At 39.9% G+C, this 25,488-nt stretch overlaps 1 protein-coding gene across 1 annotated transcript in view; it reads right to left on the bottom strand.

Moving 5' to 3' along the window:
- The window catches only part of SLC9C2 (solute carrier family 9 member C2 (putative)), a 98,175-nt gene that overhangs the window by 5,933 nt on the left and 66,754 nt on the right, over positions 1–25,488 (bottom strand). The window contains exons 17-24 of the mRNA XM_019976284.2: positions 25,153–25,302; positions 24,376–24,427; positions 22,490–22,638; positions 20,356–20,481; positions 14,262–14,360; positions 10,211–10,378; positions 7,377–7,508; positions 691–876 (exon numbers count right to left, since the gene is read on the bottom strand). Coding sequence (XP_019831843.2) covers positions 691–876; positions 7,377–7,508; positions 10,211–10,378; positions 14,262–14,360; positions 20,356–20,481; positions 22,490–22,638; positions 24,376–24,427; positions 25,153–25,302 — 1,062 coding nt within the window. The remainder of the gene's footprint in view (positions 1–690; positions 877–7,376; positions 7,509–10,210; positions 10,379–14,261; positions 14,361–20,355; positions 20,482–22,489; positions 22,639–24,375; positions 24,428–25,152; positions 25,303–25,488) is intronic.

The following is a 25,488-nucleotide window of genomic DNA, read 5'->3' on the forward strand; positions in this document are numbered from 1 at the left end:
ACCTTTCTCAGCCTGAACAAGCAGAAAGGGTCTCTCCCCAAGAGGAGAAACTTGTTACCAAAATAAAGAGATGTTAGCTCTTCTCACAGCCTCTTAGTCCTCCTCATACTTGGGCTCTGTCCTCACATCACTGTGAGGTCTAACAGCAAGTGGCTTCACCCATTAGGGACCTGGCATCTATTCTTCCCATCCCCTGTTACTTCCCCCTTCCTTAGAGGCATGGAATGATGGGGTTTAGGGTCCTCTATTGAGTTGTGCCCCTAGGCCCTAATGTGGCAACAAAGTGACATGACCCTGACGCATCTCCCTTCTTATCGACCAGTGCAGATACTTCCAGAACCATCCTAGCAAGCAGTGTCACTGCCTTGCACACAAACTAGGAAAAATGCTCCCCATCCTTCTCTAGGGAGGCACAGCCCATGCCAGGGCAAAGAGCTTGGCAAGCAGAGAGTAGGCAGATTCCTGCCCCACTGGACCCTCAGGTACACTCTCATGCAGGGCACAACTTGCACAACACAGCACCCAAGCCCTGGGGACATTTTGACTGTTTTGTTAAGGGCACGTGAGAATTATAGGGTCTTTCTAGGTTTAGAGAAACCTAAATTTCTTTAAGGTGGTTAGTTGAGTTTTTAAAGTCACTTATGGGGCACCAGGAAAAGCAGAAGACTCTTAAGAAATGACCCTCCTTACCTGTTCACAGGTTTTAGGTAAAATGCAAGGTGCAAAATATGGTACCTCCGTCTTGGTATCAATAACACTGCCATACACAAGAATAACAAATTTCATGTTCACGTTATCAATAATCATTTCATTATAGCTTGATAAAGTCTCCACATATGCATGATTAAGCATCACACACTTCTGAAACTTTAGGTCCTACAATAAAATTAGATTTTTTTCTATAAATCATATAAAATAACACATGATATCAAGAAGAAGGCATATTCCACATGGAAAGATGTTCAACATTGTTAATCATCAGGGAAATGAGAATGGCTATCATCAAAAAGACAAGTAACGAGTATTGGCAAGGATGTAGAGGAAAGGGGGAATCTTTTGTGGACTGTAAACTGGTGCAGCCACTATGTAAAATAGGAAGTTCCTCAAAAAATTAAAAATTAAACTACCATATGATCTACAGTCTCACTCCTGGGCATATATCCAGAGAAAAGATACATGCATCCCAATGTTCTCTGGACCATTATTCACAATAGCCAAGGCATGGAAACAACCTAAATGTCCAACAACAGAGAAATAGATAGAGAAGATGTGGTACATATATCAGATCAGATTAGATCATTGGCTCAGTCATGTCGGACTCTTCGCGACCCCATGAATCACAGCATGCCAGGCCTCCCTGTCCATCACCAACTCCCGGAGTTCACTCAGACTCACATCCATCGAGTCAGTGATGCCATCCAGCCATCTCATCCTCTGTCGGCCCCTTCTCCTCTTGCCCCCAATCCCTCCCAACATCAGAGTCTTTTCCAATGAGTCAACTCTTCGCATGAGGTGGCCAAAGTACTGGAGTTTCAGCTTTAGCATCAGTCCTTCCAAAGAAATCCCAGGGCTGATCTCCTTCAGAATGGACTGGTTGGATCTCCTTGCAGTCCAAGGGACTCTCAAGAGTCTTCTCCAACACCACAGTTCAAAAGCATCAATTCTTCGGTGCTCAGCCTTCTTCACAGTCCAACTCTCACATCCATACATGACCACAGGAAAAACCATAGCCTTGACTAGATGAACCTTTGTTGGCAAAGTAATGTCTCTGCTTTTGAATATGCTATCTAGGTTGGTCATAACTCTCCTTCCAAGGAGTAAGCGTCTTTTAATTTCATGGCTGCAGTGACCATCTGCAGTGATTTTGGAGCCCAGAAAAATAAAGTCTGACACTGTTTCCACTGTTTCCCCATCTATTTCCCATGAAGTGATGGTACATATATACAATAGAGTATTACTCAGTCATAAAATAGAATGAAGTAATGCCATTTGCAGCAACATGGATGGATGGACCTAGAGATTGTCATACTAAGTGAAAGAAGCCAGACATTGACAAACATGTGACATCATTTATTATGTGGAATCTTAAAAAATGATACAAATGAACACATATACAAACTTATGATTATCAAAGAGTGAGGGAGGGATAATCACATACACACTACTATATATAAAATAGATAGCCAACAAGTATGTACTATATCGGAGAAGGCAATGGCACTCCACTCCAGTACTCTTGCCTGGAAAATCCCATGGACGGAGGAGCCTGGTAGGCTGCAGTCCATGGGGTCACTAAGAGTCGGACATGACTTGAGCGACTTCACTTTCACTTTCCACTTTCTTGCATTGGAGAAGGAAATGGCAACCCACTCCAGTGTTCTTGCCTGGAGAATCCCAGGGATGGGGGAGCCTGATGGGCTGCCGCCTATGGGGTCATACAGAGTCGGACACGACTGAAGTGACTTAGCAGCAGCAGCAGCAGAAGTATGTACTATATAGCACAGGGAACTATACTGATATTTTGTAATAATCTATAAGGCAAAAAGAATATGAAAAAGAATATAATATATATAACTGAATCACATTGGTGTACACATGAAAATAACAAAACTTTATAAATCAAACATATTTCAATTTGTTAAAAAAAAATCCATGTGTAGGTATTTGTGTGGACATAGTTTTTTAATTCCTTTGGGTAAATATCAAAGAGAGTGCTTGCTGGATCATATGGCAACAGCATGTTAGTTTTGTAAGAAACCACCAAACTCTCTTCCAAAGTGGCTGTGTACCATTTCACATTCTCACCAGCAATGAAGAGTTCTTGTTGCTCCACACCCTGGCCAGCATGTGGTGTTGTCACTGGCCAATTAATAGGTGTGCAACAGTATCACTTCCTTCATGGATCACTGCCTTGTTGTGGCAAAGGGGCTTGCATAACACAATGAAGCTAAGAGCTATGCTCTGCAGGGCCACCCTAGACAGACAGGTCATAGCAGAGAGTTCTGACAAAACGTGATCCACTGGAGGAGGGAATGGCAAACCACCCCAGCGTACTTGCCATGAGAACCTCATGAATTCTTTAAATCGTCAAAAAGATAAGACACCAAAAGATGAGTCCTGAAGGTCTGAAGGCGTCCAATATGCTACTGGGGAAGAGCAGAGGAGAATTACCAATAGTAATGAATAGATTCAAGGGACTAGATCTAGTTAACAGGGTGTCTGAAAAACTATTGACAGAGATCCATAATAGTGTACAAGAGGCGGCAAACAATACCATCCCAAAGAAAAAGAAAAGCAAGAAGGCAAAGTGGTTATCTGAGGAGGCCTTACAAATAGCAGAAGAAAGAAGAGAAGCAAAAAGCAAGGGAGAGAGGGAAAAGTACATCCAATAAACACAGAGTCCCCAAAAATAGCTAGAAGAGACAAAGAAGGCCTTCTTTAATAAACAGTGCTTAATAATCGAAGAAAACAATAAAAGGGGAAAGACTAGAGATCTCTTCAGAAAAACTGGAAACATCAAGGGAACATTCCACCCAAAGATGGGCACAATAATGGTAGAGATCTATAGCAGGAGAAGAGATCAAGAAGAAATGGAAAGAATACACAGAAGAACTATATTAAAAAGATCTTAGTGAACCAGATTACTACAATGGTGTGGTTAGTCACCCAGATCCAGACATTCTGGAGCGTGAAGTCAAGTGGGCCTTAAGAAGCACTGCTGTTAATAAAGCTAGTGGATGAGATGAAATTCCAGCAGAACTATTCAAATCCCTAAAGGATGATGCCATCAGGGTTTTGCATTCATTATGTTGGCAAATCTGGAAGACCCATCAATGGCCAGAGGACTAGAAAAGGTCAATATTCATCCCAATCCCCAAGAAGGGTACCAAAGAATGTGCTAACCATTGGACAATTGCACTCATCTCCCATGCTAGTAAGTGAAGTGAAAGTCACTCATTTGTGTCTGACTCTTTGTGACTCCATGGACTACACAGTCCATGGAATTCTCCAGGCTATAATACTGGAGTGGGTAGCCTTTCCCTTCTCCAGGGGATCTTCCCAACCCAGGGAATCTTCCCAACCAGGGATCGAACCCAGGCCTCCAGCATTGCAGGTGGATTCTTTACCAGCTGAGCCACGAGGGAAGCCCAGTAAGGTTCATGCTTAAAATCTTGCGTGTTAGGTTAGGCTTCAACCTTATGTGAACCAAGAACTTCCAGATGTCCAAGCTGGGTTTAGAAAAGGAAGAGGAACTAGAGATCAAGTTGCCAACATTCGCTGGATTATAGAGAAAGCAAGGGAATTTCAGAAAAACATTTCTCTCTGTTTCCTCTGACAGTGTGGACCATGACAAACTGTGGAAAGCTCTTAAAGAGATGGGAATACCAGATCATCTTATCTGTCTCCTGAGAAACCTGTAAGCGGGTCAAGCAGCAATAGAAGTATGGAACAACTGATTGGTTCAAGATCGAGAAAGGAGTACAACAGGGCTGTCTGCTGTCACCCTATTTGCTTAACCTATACACTGAGCACATCATGAGAAATGCCAGGCTGTATGAGTTACAAGCTGGAATCAAGATAGGCAGGAGAATCATCAACAACCTCAGATATGCAGATGATACCACTGTAATGGCAGAAACAGAAGAGGAACTAAAGAGCCTCTTGATGAGGGTGAGGGAGGAGAGTGAAAGAGCCAGCTTAAGACTAAATATTAAAAAAACTAAGATCATGGCATCCAGCCCCATTGCTTCATGGCAAATAGAAGGGGAAAAGGTGGAAGCAGGGACAGATTTCCTCTTCTTGGGCTCCAAAATCACTGCGGACAGTGACTGCAGTCATGAAATCAGAAAACGATTGCTTCTTGGCAGGAAAGTGATGACAAACCTAGACAATGTGTTGAAAAGCAGAGACATTACTCGGCCAACAAAGGTCCATTTAGTCAAGGCTATGGTCTTCTCAGTGGTCACATACAGTTGTGAGAGCTGGACCATAAAGAAGGCAGAATGCTAAATAACTGATGCCTTCGAACTGTGGTGCTGGAGAAGACTCCTGAAAGTCCCTTGGACAGCAAGGAGATAAAACCACTCAATCTTAAGGGAGATCAACCCTGAATATTAACTGGAAGGACTGATGCTGAAGCTGAAGCTCCAGTATTTTGGTCATCTGATGTGAATAGATGACTCATCTCATTGGAAAAGTCCCTGATGCTGGGAAGGATTGAGGGCAGAAGGAGAAGAGGGTGTCAGAGGATGAGATGGCTGAATGGCATCACCAATGCAATGAACATGAACTTGGGCAAACTCCAGGAGATGGTGAGAGACAAGGAGGCCTGGCAAGCTGCAGTCAGTACCTGGGGTCACAGTCAAACATGACTGGGCAGCTGAACAACAACAACAACAATGGTATCACATTGTTTTAATTTGCATTTCCCTGATGACATACTGTTCTCTTGAGAAACCTATATGCAGGTCAGGAAGCAACAGTTAGAACTGGACATGGTGGGAACACATGTATACCTGTGGTGGATTCATTTTGATATTTGGCAAAACTAATACAATTATGTAAAGTTTAAAAATAAAATAAAAAAAAAAAAAAAAAAAGAACTGGACATGGAACAACAGACTGGTTCCAAACAGGAAAAGGAGTACATCAAGGCTGTATATTGTCACCCTGCTTATTTAACTTATATGCAGAGTACATCATGAGAAACGCTGGGCTGGAAGAAGCACAAGCTGGAATCAAGATTGCTGGGAGAAATATCAATAACCTCAGATATGCAGATGACACCACCCTTATGGCACAAAGTGAAGAGGAACTAAAACGCCTCTTGATGAAAGTGAAAGAGGAGAGTGAAAAAGTTGGCTTAAAGCTCAACATTCAGAAAACGAAGATCATGGCATCTGGTCCCATCACTTCATGGCAAATAGATGGGGAAACAGTGGAAACAGTGTCAGACTTTATTTTTCTGGGCTCCAAAATCACTGCAGATGGTGATTGCAGCCATGAAATTAAAAGACACTTACTTCTTGGAAGGAAAGTTATGACCAACCTAGCTAGCATATTCAAAAGCAGAGACATTTCTTTGCCAACAAAGGTCCATCTAGTCAAGGCTATGGTTTTTCTAGTAGTTATGTATGGATGTGAGAGTTGGACTGTGAAGAAAGCTGAACGCCGAATAATTGATACTTTTGAACTGTGGTGTTGGAGAACACTCTTGAGAGTCCCTTGGACTGCAAGGAGATCCAACCAGTCCATCCTAAAGGAGACCAGTCCTGGGTGTTCATTGGAAGGACTGATGCTAAAGCTGAAACTCCAGTACTTTGGCCACCTCATGTGAAGAGCTGACTCATTGGAAAAGACCTTGATGCTGGGAGGGATTGGGGGCAGGAGGAGAAGGGGATGACAGAAGATGAGATGGCTGGATAGCATCACCAACTTGATGCACATGAGTTTGGGTGAACTCCAGGAGTTGGTGATGGAAAGAGAGGCCTGGCATGCTGCAGTTCATGGGGTCACAAAGAGTTGGACATGACTGAGTGACTGAACTGAACTGAACTGATGACATATGATGTGGAGTATCTTTTCCTATATTTATTTGCTATTCATATATCTTCTCTGGTGAAGTTATCTATTATCAGCTTTGGCCCATTTTTTAATCAGGCTGGGTTTTTTCCCTACTGTTGAGTTTTAAAGCTCCTTGTATGTTTTGGATGATAGTTCTTTATATGATATGTCTATTGCAAGTATTTTCTCCCAGTCTGTGGTTTGTCTTCTAATTCTCTTGATATTTGCTCATTTTTAACCCAATATTGATATTCAGTATCACAATTCAATGAATGATCTTAAACTTCAGGTTTGTCACTTCCCCAGTTCCTGACTCATGGTAGGGGCTCAAAAAATTACTAAATGGAATGCAAATATAGGTTGTAAATTGTACCAGTCCAAGAACAGGCCTGAACCGCTACTTTTTCAAGAGAAAGTTCATAGATGAGGCTTGGTAAACTCAATAAAAATTTGAAAAGGCAAATAATTTATAATAACATAGGTAGATAGGTAGATAGAATAGACTAATAAACACCAAACTTGTGCTCAGTAACTCACTAATTAATGGTATGCTTGATTCTTGGGGAATCTACCTATTTAAGATTTGCTTACTCTCTTATTTTTAAGGGATGACGGGATAGCCTGAAAAATCAGCTGTCACAAGGGGACCGATGACCTGTAGGAACTCAGAATAACAGAGTGGTAAAGATTCTGAAATCCTACTTTGAAAGATTAAACATACCTTCTTTTCTCTGTCTCCAAAATATGAAATTTATTTTGTAAAAAAAATACAGGAAATAAAACTTAATTCATATTTTAATCATGCAACTTACCTCATCAACAAGACTTGATTCAAAATACTGATAGGCAATACTGAGAGCAAGCTTCAGCCATATTTTATATTCCAGGGATGGCCAGAAGAAATCAAAGCCTTCATATAAATCCTCCAGGGAGATAAAGCAGACCTGAAATGACAAGGCATCAAACAGACTGCTTGACTTGAAAACAAATTATTAAATCATCAGAAAAACAAATGCCTGTAGGACTTCCCTGGTGGTACAGTGGATGAGAATCCACCTGTCAATGCAGGGGACACGGGTTCAATCCCTGGTCCAGGAAGATTCCATGTACCTCAGAGCAACTAAGCCCATGAACCACAACTACTGAGAGTGCACGCTGCAACCACTGAAGCTCTTGTGCCTAGAGCCTGTGCTCCACAGTAAGAGAAGCCACAGCAATGAGCAGCCTATGCATCACAAATAAAAGTAGCTCCCACCCCCCACAATTAGAGAAAGCCCTCAGCAGCAATGAAGACCTAACACAGACGAAAATTTTTAAAAAGTCTGTAGGTTTCATCTTCACCTAACCTCCTAGAAAAACTATCTCTAGTATATTAATTATGATACTCTGCTATTTAAGTATAAGATGATAAAATGTACAGTCCAGTTAAAGCTATAGACAATACTAGTCCAGAAAATTTTATATTAATCAATAGCTAGGATAATTATGAACTTCCATATGTTCAAGATGGTTTTAGAAAAGGCAGAGGAACCAAAGATCAAATTGCCAACATCTGCTGGATCATTGAAAAAGCAAGAGAGTTCCAGAAGAACATCTATTTCTGCTTTATTGACTATGCCAAAGCCCTCGACTGTGTGGATCACAATAAACTATGGAAAATTCTTCAAGAGATGGGAATACCAAACCACCTGACCTGCCTCTTGAGTAACCTGTATACAGGTCAGGAAGCAACAGTTAGAACTGGACATGGAACAACAGACTGGTTCCAAACAGGAAAAGGAGTACATCAAGGCTGTATATTGTCACCCTGCTTATTTAACTTATATGCAGAGTACATCATGAGAAACACTGGGCTGGAGGAAGCAGAAGCTGGAATCAAGATTGCCAGGAGAAATATCAATAACCTCAGATATGCAGATGACACCACCCTTATGGCAAGTGAAGAGGAACTAAAAAGCCTCTTGATGAAAGTGAAGGAGGAGAATGAAAAAACTTGGCTTAAAGCTCAACATTCAGAAAACTAAGATCATGGCATCCGGTCCCATCACTTCATCACAAATAGATGGGGAAACAGTACAAACAGTGTCAGACTATTTTTCTGGGCTCCAAAATCACTGCAGATGGTGGTTGCAGCCATGAAATTAAAAGACACTTGCTCCTTGGAAGGAAAGTTATGACCAACCTAGATAGCATATTAAAAAGCAGAGACATTACTTTGCCAACAAAGGTCCGTCTAGTCAAGGCTATGGTTTTTCCAGTAGTCATGTATGGATGTGAGAGTTGGACTATAAAGAAAGTTGGGCACCGAAGAATTGATGCTTTTGAACTGTGGTATTGGAAAAGACTCTTGAGAGTCCCTTGGACTGCAAGGAGATCCAACCAGTCCATCCTAAAGGAGATCAGTCCTGGGTGTTCATTGGAGGGACTAATGTTGAAGCTGAAACTCCAATACTTTGGCCACCTGATGCAGAGAGCTGGCTCATTTCAAAAGACCCTGATGCTGGGAAAGATTGAAGGTGGGAGAAGAAGGGGGCGACAAAGGATGAGATTGTTGGATGGTATCACCGACACAATGGACATGGGTTTGGGTGGACTCTGGGAGTTGGTGATGGACAGGGAGGCCTGGCATGCTGCAGTTCATGGGGTCGCAAAGAGTCGGACACGACTGAGAGACTGAAATGAAATGAACTGAACTGAACTGAGGATAATCATGAGCCCAAGATTATGGAACTAAGCCACATAAACTTATTTATTTTTATTGCCACAATGGGTAACGTGGGCTCATTCATAGTATTTGCGTTCAGAGCAAAGTGCCAATCCAAACAAAGAAGACGACCCTCAGAATTCAAGCTATGTGAACTTCAGCAAATTCAGTTCAGCCTTGTGAATACATTCATGCTTTCTCTTCTCTTCCAAAAGTGAAATGGTATGAAACTGATAAAGCAACATTCCTTTCTGTCTGTCACACTCCTAAGACTCTGCTCCTTGCTCCATTGCATCTAACAGTCCCCAAAGCTTGAGATTTCTTTGTAAGTAGGAACTTTCACTAATTTCTATTTGAATTGCCCACAGCTAGCCCACTATCAGATCACTTCTTTGTTAAATAAAATTCTTACTTAGCAAGTGAAAAATGGAAGAAAGAGATGTGAAACACAAGTATTCTTTAAAAACACTGCTCCCATAATGGTAGCCATTTATGGAGCACCTAAACATGCCAGGCATCTTATCTATGTGTTTTCCTTATCTTTATAACATCAGAAGTTAGATATCGTCTCTTCTAATTAAAAATAGTGACAAAGACTCTTTGGTTAAAATATCTGCCTCCAGTTCAAGAGGGAGGGGACATAGGTATACCTATGGCTGATTCATGTTGATGTTTGGCAGAAACCAACACAATACTGTAAAGCAATTATCCTTCAATTAAAAATAAATAAACTTAACTGTTTAAAAAAAAAATCTCCCTCCAGACACCATAGTGGATGTGAGACATCAAATTGGCCTTTCTCAGCTATACTGCTTCACAATAGCTGGTTGGGTTGACTAAGACAATAGAACCCCACCCCCACCCCCCAAAAAAAGTGCTGCTACTCCTTACTAACTTGAGGAAGAATTAACACCCACAATACAGACACATCCAGGTGCTTACCTGCAAAATAGTTTCACAGATGGCAGTATATTCAATTTCACGCTTAAGTAGACAGCTCAATTCTCCAATTATGTCTCCACTGGTACAGTACTCTGTAAACCTAGTTGTGGACTCTCTGTCAGGCCTTAGGTTCCTGTCTATTCCAAAAGTAGGAGGTGAACTCTCCAACTGCAATGGGGAAATAATTGAGCAAAGGGAAATACAAAATTAAGAGCCCTTGACCAAACCTTAGGAGCTCCCAGTGTTTCTTGCAATTATTACAATAGAAGGAAAAGATTCTTTATGAATCCTTTCAGATGGGAAGGAGGAATTGGGCTTTCAAAAATCATTTCTTTCACATTTCAACTCTCCAAGCTGAGACCGTTTCTAATCTTTAGCTTTACAGATGACCCCTATTTACCTGCCTTATATAAAAATTCCACCAAAAGTAGTCACTAAATGCAAGTACCCCCTCTAAGTCTATTAGATATTCTTAGCATAATGGGCTAGTGCCTCAGGTGGAAAAAATTTTTGATGGTATAGATGCATAAACCAGATTTCATGAATGAATATGCCCCCAAGCCAAGTCATAATTTCAGCAGAAATCTTGCCTCCCTTAAGATGCTTAAGAATAATTACCATGAGACGTTAGCAGAAAAAGGTTTTAGGATGAACACAGGATGGTTGAGTTACTTCAGGAAAAGAACTGGTAGGCATGGGTGGGGGTAAAAGAAAGTCATCAGATTTCAGGAGGAAGATGCAAGAATTAACCAGAAGGATTACAGAACTTTCCAGAAAGTTTAGTTGTAAGTGCCAAAGAGGAAGGCTACTGCCCAATACACAAGAAATGGAAAAAAGTCACTGAAGGAATTGCTGTGAAAGTTGTACCCTCTCCTAGTGAGTTCCACCATTCAAACTTGTAGAGGCACTCATGCTTCCAAAGAACTCTGACATTTTTTAATTTAATTTTTAATGAAGTCCAAAAGCCTTTTGAGTACAAGTCCCCTACACACAAACAAATTCCATTCTGAAAGTGTGTTCTTAAGTCCAATATGTTTGTAAGTCCAACAAAGTTAACCTAGGTGCCCAACTAATACAATTGGTTATACAGTACTATACTGTAATAGGTTTATAATACTTTTCACACAAATAAAGCATGAAAACAAACACAAATAATAAAGAAAACATTTTTAAGCTTACAGTACAGTATATTGAAAAGTACAGCAGTACAGCTGGCATACAGGGACATACTCGTATTTTTGAAAGTTTGCAACTTGAAGGTCTGTATGCAGGGGACTTAATAGTAAAGAAGAATGGTTCTGCTTTTTACAAACCAAGGAAAGATAATTACATTTGTGGCAAGCAGAATTTTAAAGAAGGCCTTCCAAGGTTCCTATCTTTTTGTTATTCAATCAAACATTGATCTATGAACTGCTGTGAAGGGATTTTGCAGATAGAATTAAGGTTACTAATCAGCTAAACTTAAAGAGATGATTCTGGATTATCCTGCGGGCTCCAATGTAATCACATGAGCCCTCAAAGTAGAAAAGGAAGTAGTCATCAAGACTGAAGAGGGACAAATGAGTTGATTTCTCTGTCCGTCAGTTTTCTCATGAGGTTGATAGAAGGACAAAATGTCTTAACATATTGCCATTCTCGATCATCTTTTTAAATGTTACAACTAGCCTCTTCAACTCTTGGTCACTGCTAACATATTACATATTTAACTTAGGTATTTTTTCCATTGTTCCATCTCCTTCTATGCTTCTACAAGAAATTAACTTCTAAGAAGACAGGGCTTTTTTATGTTTTCTCAGTTCTATGCCTAGAATGAACGTGCCTACTGCATAATAGTAATGAAGTAAATATTTGTTGAATGAATGAGTAAATGAATGAATGAAAAGTGCCAGACACTTAATAAGTGCTATACCAGTTGAGCTATTTCAAATCCTGAAAGATGATGCTGTGAAAGTGCTGCACTCAATATGCCAGCAAATTTGGAAAACTTAGCAGTGGCCACAGGACTGGAAAAGGTCAGTTTTCATTCCAATCCCAAAGAAAGGCAATACCAAAGAATGCTCAAACTACCACACAATTGCACTCATCTCACATGCTAGTAAAGTAATGCTCAAAATTCTCCAAGCCAGGCTTCAGCAATACGTGAACCGTGAACTTCCTGATGTTCAAGATGGTTTTAGAAAAGGCAGAGGACCAGAGATCAAATTGCCAACATCCACTGGATCATGGAAAAAGCAAGAGAGTTCCAGAAGAACATCTATTTCTTCTTTATTGACTATGCCAAAGCCTTTGACTGTGTGGGTTACAATAAACTGTGGAAAATTCTGAAAGAGATGGGAATACCAGACCACCTGACCTGCCTCTTGAGAAATCTGTATGCAGGTCAGGAAGCAACAGTTAGAACTGGACATGGAACAACAGACTGGTTCCAAATAGGAAAATGAGTACGTCAAGGCTGTATATTGTCACCCTGCTTATTTAACTTATACGCAGAGTACATCATGAGAAATACTGGACTGGAAGAAGCACAAGCTGGAATCAAGATTGCTGGGAGAAATATCAATAACCTCAGATATGCAGATGACACCACCCTTATGGCAGAAAGTGAAGAGGAACTAAAAAGCCTCTTGATGAAGGTGAAAGTGGAGAGTGAAAAAGTTGGCCTAAAGCTCAACATTCAGAAAACGAAGACCATGGCATCTGGTCCCATCACTTCATGGGAAATAGATGGCAAAACAGTGGAAATAGTGTCAGACTTTATTTTTCTGGGCTCCAAAATCACTGCAGATGGTCACTGCAGCCATGAAATTAAAAGACCATGAAATTAAAGCCATGAAATTAAAATTTTTGCTTCCAATTACTCCTTGGAAGGAAAGTTATGACCAACCTAGATAGCATATTCAAAAGCAGAGACATTAGTTTGCCAACAAAGGTCCATCTAGTCAAGGCTATGGTTTTTCCAGTGGTCATGTATGGATGTGAGAGTTGGACTGTGAAGAAGGCTGAGCACCGAAGAATTGATGCTTTTGAACTGTGGTGTTGGAGAAGACCCTTGAGAGTCCCTTGGACTGCAAGGAGATCCAACCAGTCCATTCTGAAGGAGATCAGCCCTGGGATTTCTTTGGAAGGAATGATGCTAAAGCTGAAACTCCAGTACTTTGGCCACCTGATTCAAAGAGCTGACTTATTGGAAAAGACTCTGATGCTGGGAGGGATTAGGGACAGGAGGAGAAGGGGACGACAGAGGATGAGATGGCTGGATGACATCACTGACTTGACGGACGTGAGTTTGAGTGAACTCCGGGAATTGGTGATGGACAGAGAGGCCTGGCGTGCTGCGATTCATGGGGTCGCCAAGAGTCGGACACAACTGAGCGGCTGAACTGAACTGATACATGTGTTAGTATTTATAATTATAGTTTATTTCCATGATTAACTTTGGTTTTTTTAAGGTCTGAAACACTCGTTCTAAAAATATAAAGCCAAATATATTATTTGCACTAATAATAAGTGTTTGTCACTTGTAACTGTCATATAGGATCTATTAATTATGTTGTCATAGCTGGGGCTCACCCATGGATCCAGCTAATGGTATTCAGTTTCTAAAGGATTCTTGTCCCTATCACTCTTACTGATTACAAAGACCTCCTATTAGTTAAAAATGGTATGTTCTTCATCCCTATTTGACCTCTGGGAGAAAGTGACATTGCGGTCTATTTCCTCAACCTTGACTCTCATTTCCTTTAGATGAGTAACCCAACCACTCCAAGTACTGGGTTCCTTATATGACCATCACAGAAAAGACTGTCCCTGCCAGGATTGTTGTGAAGAATAAGTAATAATTATGAAAGCATTTTGTAAGATGGGAAGCACCTTTCAGATGGTGGGTGTTATAATTATCTCTCAGCTGTTGTGTTAGCTCCAAACAGAAATGGTTTCATTTGAAAAGAAATTATGTTAAAAATTTGAAATTTTCTTGGTTCCTAAATTTCTCCTTATGTGATAATTAAAAATTTCAAGACACATTTTTAGTAAAGAATAAATAGTTCCTTACGATTGCCATTCCTGAAATAATCAAGTAGATTCCTTGTGGCATTTCACCTTCTTTACAAATGACATCTCCATAGTCAAAATAGGCAAGTTTAGCTCTTTCCTGAAAGAAAAGAAACAGGAAAGGAAAGAAAAAGAATCAACACAAATCTTCATAATCTATTTCTCTAAAGAGAAATGAGATTTTAAAGCTAAAATGTAGCATAAAAACAAACTATATTCTTTGGTTTGTTAATGAGTTATAATGTTTTGACAAACCTCATTAATTTTTAGGGAAAAAAGGGACAAGTAAGCAAACTGCAGACTTTGTGCTTAGGACCTAGCAGAGTGACTGGCAGAAACACCCAATAAATGCTAGGTTGGATAAATGTTTACAATAAAGTATAATAATTATGGTCAAGGAGACAGGGGCGGAGCACTCTGGGAAACAAATTCAGAAAGGCCACAGAAACCCTGACTTGGGTGTCTAGGGAAGGAACAGCTAAACTGAGACCTGAAGGAAGAGTAACAAGACAGCCAGGATACCATGAACTGAAGACCATTCAGGGCAGAGGTTTCAGTTTATGCAAAGACCCATTAGCAAATAGAATAACTGCATTGTGGGGTAACACAGAAGATTCAATACATCTCAGGCAGGGAGGGATGGAGACCAGGGTGGAGCTATCCATTAGGCATCAATAGGCACAGTGTCCAGAGTTCACAGTACTTTTAGGGATTCACAGCAATGCTTTAGTTTCTTTTAAAATCAGAAGAAAATAAGACAACTTTTAGGTAGAGTAAAATGTCTTAATACTAAAGCATCTAATGCTAATATAGTCATCTTTATAGTAACAAAATCACAAAGTATAATTTTTTGGTGTTTTTTAACGGAGGAAAAGGCAGAAGTGCCTGGAGTCCGGGTGGAGGCAGGACTGGAGAGGTGAGTCGGAGCCAGGTCTCCAAGGGGCTCGCATGCACAGTAAAAGCCCGCACACTGTGGAGCCCGGGCACCACAACCTCATAATCCGTGAGCCACAACTAGAGAGTCTACGCACTGCAAGGAAAGATCCCATATGAAGCGATGAGGATCTCATGTGCCACATAAGATCTGACACATCCAAATAAATTTTTAAGTTTGAGCTTTTCCCAAAACCAGGGGGTAGTCACTGAAGGGTTTCTAACAGGAGACTTACAGTGACACGTTTGCATTTTACAAAGATGTGGAGGAAACATATTTTTAAATCATTCATAGTAGTTGTCACTTAGTGTAGGGTGGGGAGTGAAAGGATATCACTTTTTACTTCTGAATTATTTTACAGTGTTGAAATAAACGTGGATGACTTCACAATATTTTTTTTAAAAGCTGGCCTAAAGCCAATTATCCAGTTTATGTATTATTCAGATCTTTTTTATTTTCAATTGTTGTCTTTAGGCTTATCCTCATATACTATTACATTTTTAATTAACCACAACAGTTGAAGGATGAAAGGAGGAAGGAGTAGTGAAAATTAACCGTTGCTGCTGTGATAGAGACCAAGATTAAAATTACCATCTATAATAAGGGGGTGTTTCTTTTGTTTGCTATATGGATCTTTCCATGCATTCCCTGGGCTAACCCTAACGAGAATGATGTTCATGTGCTCCCAATTCATCACATTTTTTTTTTACCCCAGTGAAATCTGACCTAAGTGGCTACCAATAACCAACATATTAAGGAAAAGGGCCACTTAATGAGTGAACCATTTTAGAGCTGGAGAGCCGCAACTAGCAAGCCCACGTGCAGCAACTACTGAAGCCCGTGTGCTCTCCAGCCTGTGCTCCGCAACAAGAGAAGCCACCGCAATGAGAAGCCCCAGCACTGCAATGAAGAGTAGCCCCTGCTCTCCGGACCTAGAGAAAATCCACACAGCAGTGAAGACCCAGCACCACTAAAAATAAATAAACATTTTTTAAAAAAGAGTGAGTCATGTCTGAAAGGGGGTGGAGAGAGTCTGACAGCTTTGCTTAGGCATGGCAGGTGAAGGAGTGGAGGAAGCTTGTGCCCTGGTTATAGATTCATCTCAGGTGTATGGAAATCATTAATTTATGGAGTTCCTACCCATTGTTTTTCCCATTCCTCCCCCATTCACTGAAGGATGGTCAGTTAATTATACTTGTGAGAGCATTACCTATAAAGAACCAAATTCGAATTTAAACTTGGATATTTAAAAAAACTGAAGAGGATGCAGATTGTAATCAACACCCCTTAGATACCTTCTTCCCAGTCCAAGACCATCCCTCACCTCCCACCCTCTATTCCCCAGACTACCTTCAGTGGACCCTGCCCATTAGGTTTCCCACTTCTCACAGTCACACTTGTACTCCCCAAAGCTGGACGTTTGATTCAAGCTAAGCTAGTTGGATTTGTCTCTCAAGAATTTGAACTAAAGGACAAAGAGCCTGGGAGTGAGAACTGGGTCATCATAGCCATGTGCTAAAGGAAGAGTCCACAAATTCCTACCACTGACATTCCAGAGCTGGCCTGATTCCCACCCTGTTCAGGGTTAGTCTGTCAACTGTTTCTTGGTGTCTGTTGTTCAGTGGCTAAGTCATGTCTCACTCTTTGCAACCCCATGGACTGCAGCATGCCAGGCTTTCCTGTCCTTCACTATCATCCAGGGTTTGCTCAGATTCATGTCCGTTGAGTGGGTGATGCTATCTATCCATTCCCTGCTGCCCTTTTCTTCTCATATACCACTGCAATATATTGTTAGTAAGAGCCCCTCTTGCTTAAACTAGTTGAGATAGGACTTTGTTACTTTCAACCATAAAAGTCTTAATTTAATTAAATTTGAAATTAATTTCAAAAGTAAAATTCAAAAATTTCTGGCATGAAGTAAACACTAGTATGGCCTAAATGAAATCAGATCTTCAAAGCTCAGTAAAACCCTCTTATGACTGCTCTCTTCATAGAAAACAAGGAAAATGTTCCCTCATTATAGTTAAACAGATGACATATATCTCCATGTCTAGATCACAAGGTAGAGTACAACCAAATTTACAGTAAAACAAGTACCACTCTTTGTCACAGAGTTTTCCTGATTCCAACAAGTTGATGAAAGTTATTATTCATATAATTCATATAACTATGATATAATTCATATAATTATCAGGGCTTCTCTGATAGCTCAGTTGGTAAAGAATCCACCTGCAATGCAGCAGACCCCAGTTCGATTCCTGTATCGGGAAAATCTGCTGGAGAAAGGATAGGCTACCCACTCCAGTATTCTTGGGCTTCCCTTGTGGCTCAGCTGGTAAAGAATCCACCTGCAATGTGGGAGACCTGGGTTCGATCCCTGGGTTGGAAGATCCCCTGGAAAAGGCATGGACTCTATAGTCCATGGGGTCGCAGAGTCAGACATGACTGAGTGACTTTCACTCATATAATAGCCATTTAAAACTAAAACCACAAACTGGTAGTCCATGAGTCATATCCAGTCCACAGATGTATTTTGTTTGGCTTGCAAAGTATCTTTAAAATTCTGAATTGGTTGCCAAGTTTTAAAATTCACATAAAAATACAGATGTATGGATTCTCCTTTAAAAATTTGACTTTTACATGATTAAATCTAATAGTCAATTTTCAGACTTCATCTTATGTGATCTCTCAGCCTCATATGACATAGTTGATCACTTTCTCCTTGAAATACTTTCTTCACTTAGCTATGGGACACCATTCTTTTTTTTTTTCTCCTATTTGATGGATAACTCCTCAATTCTTCTTTTCCAGCTTTACTGAGACAGAACTACTCAGCAGTAAAGAGTCCACCTGCAATGCCAGAGACACAGGTTCAATCCCTGGGTCAGGAAGGTCCCCTGAAAGAGGAAATGGCAACCCTCTCCAGTATTCTTGCCAGGGAAAATACAGTGGAGAGAGGAACCTGGCGGGCTACAGTCCATAGGGCTGAGAAGAGTCAGACACAACTGAGTGACTGAGTACACACACACACACACACACACACACAATATAAGTGTAAGGTATACAGCATGATGACTTGACATGCACATATTGCAAAATGACTATCACAATAAGTTTAGTTAACATATATCACTTCATATAGTTATAAAAAATTTTTTCCATGTGACAAGAACTTTTAGATTCTACACTCCTAGAGCTTTCAAATATACTGTACATATATGACTATATAACTATAGTCATCATGTTGTATACCTAGTAATTTTCTATCTTGTAACTTGGAAGTTTGTACCCTTTAACCCACCTGTCTAATTTACCCAGCTTCCACTCCCCTCCTCTGGCAACCATCAATCTGATACATAGCTCACAACTCAACCCTTGGATGTTCATAACAATTCCTTGAGTTATCAAGTTTCAAGGCCTTAAATATTATCTCTATGCTGACAACTCCAAAATGGCTTTCTCCAATTTGTCCTCCCACCTACATTCTAGCCATGTATCTAACTGCCTACTCAACAGCTCCACTTGGATGTCTAATAGCCTTCTCAAATTTAACCTATTCAGAATCCAACTCTTGCCCAGCTCCTGCCCTATATAAATCTTCTCTTCTCCATCTAAATAAAGGGCTAATCCATTTTCAGATTATTTTCTATTTCAGCCTAAAATTCTAGAAGTTATTCTTTCTCTCTCTAGCACTCACTCCATCAACATTTATATGCTGTCTCTTCAAAGCCTATTGAGTCTGAACTCTTCTCATCACTTTCACTCATCCAAGTCACTATCATCTCTTGCCTACATTATCATAATCACATCCTACCTGGATGCCCTGGCTTGCCCTTGACCCCCTACAGCCTATCCTTAACACATCAGCAGATGATCATTTTTAAGTGTAAGTTAGATCATGTCACTTCTCTCTTCAAAACCTTTCAACATGTTTCCACTTAATTCTCAGTAAAAGCCAACGTCCTAAGAATGACCTACAAAGTTCTACAAACTCAAGCTTGCCACAAATGCTTAGTCTTCATCTCCTCCCTCCAGCACTGGTCCTTCCACAGGGGCCTTTGTGATGTTCCTTGAACAGAGCAGTCAGGGCTTCCCTGGTGGCTCCATCAGTAAAGAGTCTGCCTGCAGTGCAGGAGACCAGGGTTTGATCCCTGGTTCAGGAAGATCTCCTGGAGAAGGAAATGGCAAACCACTCCAGTATTCTTGCCTAGAAAGTCCCATGGACAAAGGAGCCTGGCGGGCTACAGTCCATGGAGTCACAAAGAGTTGGACACGACTCAGCGACTTCAGCGACTTGAACACAGCAAGCATATCCACCTCAGGGCACTGCATCTACCTTCTCCCAGGTATCAAAATGGTGTATTCGCTCACTTATTTCAGATCTCTGTCCAGAGGAAAGGTACTAGAGCAGTCTTCTCTAACCATCCGTATAAAAGAGCTGCCTACCTATATTCTCCTTTTTCACCTTTTCTCCATGTAGCATTTGTCACCACCTGACAGACTATATATTTATGCATGGGTATGTTTATTGTCCGTCTCCATCCATATAACATAAAGTCAGTGAAAGCAGGAATTTATTTACTTTGTTCACCACCATATCCCCAAACCTAGAACATTCTCTGGCTCAAAGAGGCTATTCAATAGCTAGCTATTGAAAGAGTACACATTCCTGTAGGAATACTCAGCTGACTTCAGACAAAGCATGAACTCTGGAATATACTACAGTCCTGTTCCCTATTTATATTACACCCAGATGGTTTTACTTTTATATTATCTGCCTGGCCTGCAAAGTAACTTAAATATGAGACCCTTGATCTAAAAAAGTCTTTTACAGAGTGTGCATCTGGAAGTCTGGGGCTCTTCATCAGAAAATAAGATGGGACTGGGACTGGTAATAATTGGGTAATGTATTAAAAGAACGTATCATCCTAAGCAGATAAGCAATTATTAAAAAAAAAATCTTTGTGCTTTAGGCTCAAAATGAAATCCACTCTTCTTGGTTTTGCTGGGCCTCCATTTTGACTTATCCTTTACTGCCCATTACAGGAGTCTTACCTTGGATACGTTTTTTTTTTTTTTTCTTTTAATTATTACTCTTATATTAGGGAATGAAAAATAATTATCATTGAACATGAGCTAGAATATAAGACAGAATCTTTACCTTGAAGAATTCAATGAGAACATCTTTATTTTCTAGCCAAATGATATTATGAAGATATTTGTCAGGAGTAGGGAGCGGGATTGCCATTGGAAAGTTATTCAATGACTTTATTTTTTCAAGAAGTACCTAAAACAAACAATCAAAATAATGGTGATCAGATCCTGTAACAGAAAGGGGACATCAGGTAAAAATGAAGGAAATTTTAAATAAAATACTGTTTTGCACAGCATTTCTTCTTTAAATTGTCCTCTAATTTTTTTTTTTTTGGGGGGGGGGGATTCTTTTTCTCCACTTACTATTTTCACTAGTATATTAACTCATATTGAATTTATCCTTTTTATAATCCAATTAATAGCTATATTCTACCCTGTCTTAGTCTCAAACTTAACTGTTGATTACTATATGATTTAATGCCACATTCTCTCAAATTCTTTTTTCATGTGAGTGAGTTGCTTCTCTACATTCTTCTAGTTTTGGAGGATAAGGTTCTAGTTTTGTGGCCTTTCAGAAGTCTTCTCTGACTTCCCCAAGTAAGAGGTAATCGCTTACTTGACTTATTCCCAGTGTATCTCTTACAAATCTCCCTTACGGAACTCATTACATTGTAGTATTATTATGTTTACTTATCTGTGATATGTAACTTTTGTTGATTGCCTAGATAAATGACTAAATGAAAAAAAGAGGAAGAGTGTCCATGGACTTTGGAATCAATGTTGTACTCATTAAGTATCCAAGTCTCCTCAAGAGTCATGGGACATAGTAAGTATTCAACATATATTTACTCAGCCAAACTGGTTAGACTTATCTAGCTCCTTACAACCTGGGATTGATAATTATACGTCTTCAGCCAACAATTAGGCAATTAATTAATAGGCATTCAACAAATAACTGTTGAATGATTGATTTGTCCATTACCTTTCTAAATAAACCTATAGGAAAAAATAAGTCTCTCTCTTCATAAAGGCTATTGTTTATTTAACTAATGGGTATCAATCATTCAATTGAACGTTATACAATCTTAAAAGTAATAAAGGGAAAATAGAAAAAAACACAACATGAACAGAGGTGGAACTTGAAGAAAACTAAAAAGTGGCCCTTCTCGTCCCTCTGACAGACACTAAGGAAAAATCATATTCCCATTTAGTCCTGTGCCATGACCTTATAGAGACTAATGAGGCAGAGTTAAAACAGGAAAAGCTGGCCTGTCCCTTGCCCACTTCCCTGCCAGGGCCATGGAGAGAGGACTATGTTCAGAGAATGTCCTGAAGCACAGCCCAGGTGACATGTGGCTGAAAAGTGCCAGGGACAAGAATAAGCATGTGACACCCAGGAACAGCTTATCATTGGAAACACAGGCAGAATGTGGGACCAGAACTTTTATTTTTCTTCTTTATGCTATGAAGTAGATAAGACCCTCCTTGTACAGGAGAGAAAAAAGCATTACTGTTTGCACAATTCGCAGTCTAGACAGTGGATGTGATAGCCTGGTAGAATTAAATATTAAACATTTTTTCCTCTTATGGTCTTAATTTTTTGCAAATTTGTAATTTTTCCAAGTCCATTTATCAGCCAACCACTTAGGGTGTCTCCCCTGTTCCTCTCAAACTCTTCCCTCCCTGATGTCCGCGTACACACACACACACACACACACACGTGGGTCCCCTCCCACCTATGTTAACATTATGTAATTACCACTTTCCTTGCTACAGTTACTGGGACTGGACTGTAGATATTTCACCAGTGGATAGAGAAGCAGAAAAATCTAATGAGTTTGTAAGAGAGAGCCAAAAGAAGATGCCACAGAGGGCAACCCTAATAGGAAATGGAGAAGCTGAACGCTTTCTAGGTCACTGCTCAAGTCCCTTTCTGAGGCCTGGCTGTGTGGTCTGGTTACCATGAGGTCTGTAAGATACTCTGTGTCCTCATGATAAATGCTCCATTTCTTTGTGAAACCTAGCTCAGGTTGGTTCTGAAAAACTAAGTGGTTTAGACATAGAGGGAAAGAGGTAGCAATGGCACTAGTTGCCACTGGCATTAACAAAGACTTAAACAACTACAGAGTTAACAACTGTCCTGACTCACCCTTTTCCCAATCTCCCTAGGAATCAAGTAGTATGGGAAACTGCTTACTTACCTTATTCATCTCAACACTCTCATATTTATCAATAATGCCTCTTGACGAAAGGAAGGTGAGGCTTTTCAGAGCTTTAGCAATCACATTCCGGATTGCCTGCTTGGTCTTCAAAGCAATGACAACATCACGACCCTCATGCTCTATGAGTCCTGAAGCAAATAAAAGTATCAGTAAGCAAGAAATTCAATAACCACAATAGTAACAAATATTTGCATAAGTTTATAATTTCCAAAGTATTTACTCAATATCTTTTCATTCCTGTTTTGTATAGAACTTGTGAGGCCAGTAGGACTACAGTTATTTTCATCTCCATTTTATAGATGAGAAAATTGAAAAAAGCCTTCCTTCACCAGTTAAGAGAACTTCACTCCATCTTTTTCTCAAGGTATCTCCTACATATCTTCATTACAGAACTCATTACGTGGTAGTATTATCATTCTTCCTTATTTGTCTCATCCTTCGTATTGTGTAATTCTTATTGGTTGGATGAATAAATGACTGAAAGTGTCCCTGGACTTGCACTGGTGGGTCTTTCTGAAATCAAACTGCATATTTTTTCCTCTTCAATGAGCATGAGAAGTCATGAGATGAACCGGGAGTCAAGGCTTAAAATCCATCTGTTTCATCCTTGTAATACTAATCTTGAGCACAATGCCTGACATCTGGAAGGGACTCAGTCATTTCTGAACTGAAATAAGCTGAGCAGTGAAATGAAGGACAGCATGGTGGAGAGCACAGGAGATCTCACCTGGTGTGAGATCTAGCTCACCTCTTACCAGCCATAGGACCTCAGGGGAGTTAAATTTTCTAAGCCTCAGTTTCATTATCTATAAATGAAGATGATAATAATATTTGCTTCATGGAGTAGTTATAAAGATCAAGCGAAATAATGCATATAAATCCATTAACACAATTCCTGACATAATTAGCATTCAATAGTAGGTTGCAGTAACAATACAGAAACAGGCACTCTTTCACATGACTGAATCAAGAACACTGTGTAATATTCCATACTGACCTAAAACATAAGACAGCAGCTACTAGGCCCCTGACCTTTAAAACCATGGAAATAAAAACCCGCCTAATATGTGAATGGAAACAATGGATCCTGGATTTTCTGAGACGGTGACAAAATATTCTGACCTACTGTCTCCAAATTTATAATTTCATTCATTAGACCATGCTTTTTCAGTCTTGTTAAGGTAAGTGTGATCCTCATAAATCCATATGGCATCTTACAATGCGGTTATAAAAACAAAGGGGCTTTGCTTTCTTTCTTTTACAGTAACATCCATTTGTTAAGGGCATACCAGGTGCCAGGCTCTCTACCAGGAACTATATTCTGGCAAACACTGAGAGCCTGGCCCACAGCCCCTTTATGAGGAAAGCAGATCTAAGAAGTTTTGTACAAAATCCTAGGGCTCCCCTGAATGTTTCAACCCAAGCAGAGTGGCAGTAGATGCTCAAAAAACTTCATCCCTCACAAACTCACTTTGTTTGAGTACCCCTGCAAACAAAGTAGGGCGAAACAAAAACAACACTCTCTGTCATAGGTAATCCTTTGTGTGTCTTTTTCTTACAACCTTAAGGAATACGATCTTGCCACCTTAACACACTTTCTGCACTTTCCATTCTTGCTTTTATGCTCCCATAGCAAATAACAGAACTCCTCTAACTTTCTGCAATTATCTCTTGATATGCTCACACCTCCCACCAGGATGTGAATTTTATGTACATCTGGCCTATTATATATGTTCAATAAATGCTTATTGAATGAATAAATGAATGAGTCTGTGATTGAATCAAAGCATGAATTTGTCTTCCTTTGGTTAAATTATGGGATGATAAGATGTGATTTCAGGAAATTAGATATCCCAACTACTTACCTAGTTCTTTGACAGCATCTCGTTTGTTGGTTTCCAAAATTTCATATAATTTCTGTGACAAATTAAGAAATGTATTAATTTCTAATTATACCAAGTACATTACTGGCTTTAAAATTTGAGGGAAAAAAAGGATGGTAGAAAAATCTCACTTAATTATCATTTGGGGGAGATATTTAATTCTTCTCTCTTTGTAAATTCACCTGCTTTTCCCAGGCTCACTCTCATAGTGCAATGAATGCTGTGTAGTAGCTTACATAAGTACATAAGTATTGCATCTAATATTTCTCAGAAAAGACTAGTGTGCACTTCATTGTGTGCCAAAGAGAATCCTCAGAGATAGCACCCCACTAGAGGATGTCAAACAGAGCAGCCAATTGGAGAGCCAATCTACTGGGAGTGCAAAAACAAGTGGAATAATGAAAAATATGGTGTCAGGTAGGTCATGTTTCCTACAGATAACTCCTGACATAACTGAAGAAATAGCTCCACTCTGGGCTAAACAATCTCTGTTCTATCATACAATTGTTACTTGTTAACTTCCCACCATGGCCAAGGCATGCTCTTGAGCTTTGAGTCTTCTTGAAGTTTGATAATCAGAGCTGAAATTTAAAGAACAGAAACTGTTCTCTGCAGCACCTCGTATCACATAATAAACAACTGAATCCCTTTCACTTAACATAATTTATCTTTTGAGTCAAATACATGCAGAAATGGTCTTAAATTAAATCAATACACCTAAGGGATGTTTTTCCCAAATGACCAGTACTTGTCTCTCACCTGATCTATTGACTTTCGGCTAGAAATCTGTCTTATTAAAAACTTGGTATCCTCTAGACTTTTGACATAGCCTTTTGTAATACTATATGTCAAGCTGAGGCGCTTTTTGATCTGCACATCTACAATATTTATCAGCAGTGGTATTATTATCTGGAACAATGGAGAGAAAAAAAAACAAACGAAAATTTGATGAGGAAAGGCACCCTCTCAGGCAGATGTTCTCAACATGCCATTTCTAACAAGCTTGTTAGAATACAAATACTGAAACATCCACTGCTGAAACACAAATTCTCAGGCCCCACTCCAGACCTGCTGAATCAGAAATGCTGGGGACAG

Source organism: Bos indicus, chromosome 16 (assembly GCF_029378745.1).
Source record: "Bos indicus isolate NIAB-ARS_2022 breed Sahiwal x Tharparkar chromosome 16, NIAB-ARS_B.indTharparkar_mat_pri_1.0, whole genome shotgun sequence".
Classification (NCBI taxonomy): Eukaryota; Metazoa; Chordata; class Mammalia; order Artiodactyla; family Bovidae; genus Bos; species Bos indicus.